This window comes from Perkinsus marinus, assembly GCF_000006405.1.
Source record: "Perkinsus marinus ATCC 50983 genomic scaffold scf_1104296931912, whole genome shotgun sequence".
NCBI classification, from domain to species: Eukaryota; Perkinsozoa; order Perkinsida; family Perkinsidae; genus Perkinsus; species Perkinsus marinus.
Genome location: NW_003215602.1, coordinates 93,434 through 95,768, shown reverse-complemented (window position 1 = coordinate 95,768; position 2,335 = coordinate 93,434). Strand labels below are relative to the sequence as shown.

Sequence of the window (2,335 nt, the reverse complement as noted above, 5' to 3'; positions counted from 1 at the left end):
CTCGCCAGGGACTGCCCTATGAAGTGACCTGATGATACTACGGGTATGCTGGCTATGATGAAGATTCGATGCGGTTGATTTCGAAGCCCAAGACATGGTAACTGATACAAGAGCATATTTTAATTTGAGACCCAGCATGCTCCAGTTTTCAGTGAGTCCGTGTAGCAATATCACTATGCAAATTGGTCTCTTAACGCTTGAGGCCATTCTTGATAGTGGTTCTTCCCTATCTATATTTCCTAGTCATCTTTTACGACTGATCTCTCCATTTCCTAAACTTCGTTATGTAGCTAAATCACGTATTGTTAATACTGGTACTATTACTGAGAGTGTAACGAAGCCTTTGTTTTTATTCTAAGTAGTGAATATACATTTGTACATGATTTTTACGTTCTCAATAGTGAATCGTTGTGATCTCCCTTATTGAGAAGAGAAGTAGAGAAGAGCAACCATGAATCAGTAGCAGCAAGCCCAACTCGTGAACTCGTGAAGTTGATGTTGAAGCAAGTATAGCCAAGTGATGAAGAGCAGATAGAAGATGTTTTAGTCGATAGAGAAGAAGATCAGCAGCCGTTAAGAAGGAGTACAAGAGTTAAGCATCCAGTAAGAAGATTGAGTATTGGTCTGACCAATACCACAAGCTATGGTGATAAGTTTTATCAGTCTGAGTCGTATGTTTGATAGGATAAGTTTCTTTGTATGTGATCACCTCACTCAGGAAAAGAGGGGAGAATAGTTGTAGGATAAGTATCCTAGCACACAAAGTATATCTGTCCCTATTGTGCCATTCGTATCCTAGCCTAGCTTTGCAATGTATAAGTGTTATATTAGTAGTGAGTGAAGTTGGATCATCATTGTGATCTACTGTTGAGTTAGTCTAACGACTTCTCTATATTATCTCTTGTACGTTTCTAGTTTTTATTTTGTAAAAGGACGTAAAAGACGCCGGGTCGTTCTACTTCTGTTTTTTGAATATTTTGTCTTCACTATATGCTGCTGCCTCTCAAGGAGGGGGGATGTAGTTGTGCAGAGTGCACAACTATGGAATCTTAGCTTAGCTCGAAGCTAGTTGATGATTTTATGAGTACCATTGTAGATAGAATCTCTAGATTCCGTTAACTATTGCCTTGAGTTCCCAAATGGTTAACAGCCAACGAGTGGCGCATCATTTGAGAATCCAACGCACTATTATCCGACATGAGACTCAGAGGAATGCCAAAGTAAGACACCCAACGGTCCCAGAACAGCTTCAACTTAACTTCAGTAGCGGTGGACGGAAGACCGACCTCGACACAGTGCCCGGTGGTCGCGTCTGTGATGACCACGAAACAGGTGAGCTGAGGTTCATTGGGAGTCAGCTAGCTCTCAATTGGGAAGCCATGATCAATCGTTAAGTGTTTCATCCGTTGACCCCCGTCGATCAGACCTCGCGGAACTCCAGGAGCCGTGAGCATAGCAAGCCGATCCGCAGCCTTAGTATACATGCACCTAGAGTATGCACGCCTTCGTCAACCGAGGAAAGTTTCCATTGAAAAGCGCTCGTGAAGACCTTTCTAGTGAGCTATCTCACCGGGATACTCGTTGAATTCTGCGACTCGCAGAATGCGAGTTATTGGGTGCAACCTGTACATTGGTCCCTTTATTTCTACATTTCCCCCTGGTTCGGCAGGAAAGTGGTAGTGAAGTTATGTTCACCTTATTTCAATGGAGCTCCACCCGTTTTATGTTAGGTGGTGTAAAACTTCACGTGAAGAACGCGATATGAAGTGAATTGAAAACTTTTTGCGAATTACAGCGGACAGATGACCCCATACCACACGCTATTCACTGCTCACATGCGGAGCGAAATGTGTTTTTCATATCACGAGTGAAATCCCAGTGTTAGAGGAATATATGTTTGCTTTCCTCAGCTTAGCTCAGGAGTTGTTAAAATGTACAGAAACCAACACTGGAGTTTCACCCGTGATATGGAAAACACGTGGAAAACGTGTTTCACGAGTCGTGACGACTCGTGACGAGGGTTCATCAAACGAGTCGTGAATCACGACTACTGCGTATCACCGCGAATATCGCGCTTTTCACAGAGTATTACGCCACTGGGTGGCGTAACACCATTTTACTTCTTATTGAACATTCTCTCCAAAATTTCAATAAAATACCAAGAATAATTAATGTTATACCCAGTCTATTTGAAAGCATAGGAGTTTAAATTGAACTCCGTTGCTTTCAAATTAAACTGTTTAATTCAACCCAGAACACACTTGTGAAACTGCGCAATCTGACCTGAGCTGAGATTCGTGTCGATGACGTCCAGGAACTCGATAACATGCGAAGT

The 2,335-nt window shown here is 42.5% G+C and overlaps 1 protein-coding gene across 1 annotated transcript in view; it reads right to left on the bottom strand.

Annotated features, from left to right (window-relative positions):
* Positions 1-96, bottom strand: part of Pmar_PMAR027593 (axonemal dynein beta heavy chain 9, putative) — a gene marked incomplete at both ends in the record, with an annotated part of 762 nt that extends 666 nt beyond the window's left edge. Inside the window, one exon of the mRNA XM_002786036.1 lies at positions 1-96. This exon is cut by the window's left edge and continues 4 nt beyond it. Within this exon, the coding sequence (XP_002786082.1) occupies positions 1-96 (96 nt within the window).
* Positions 97-2,335: the final 2,239 nt, after the last annotated feature.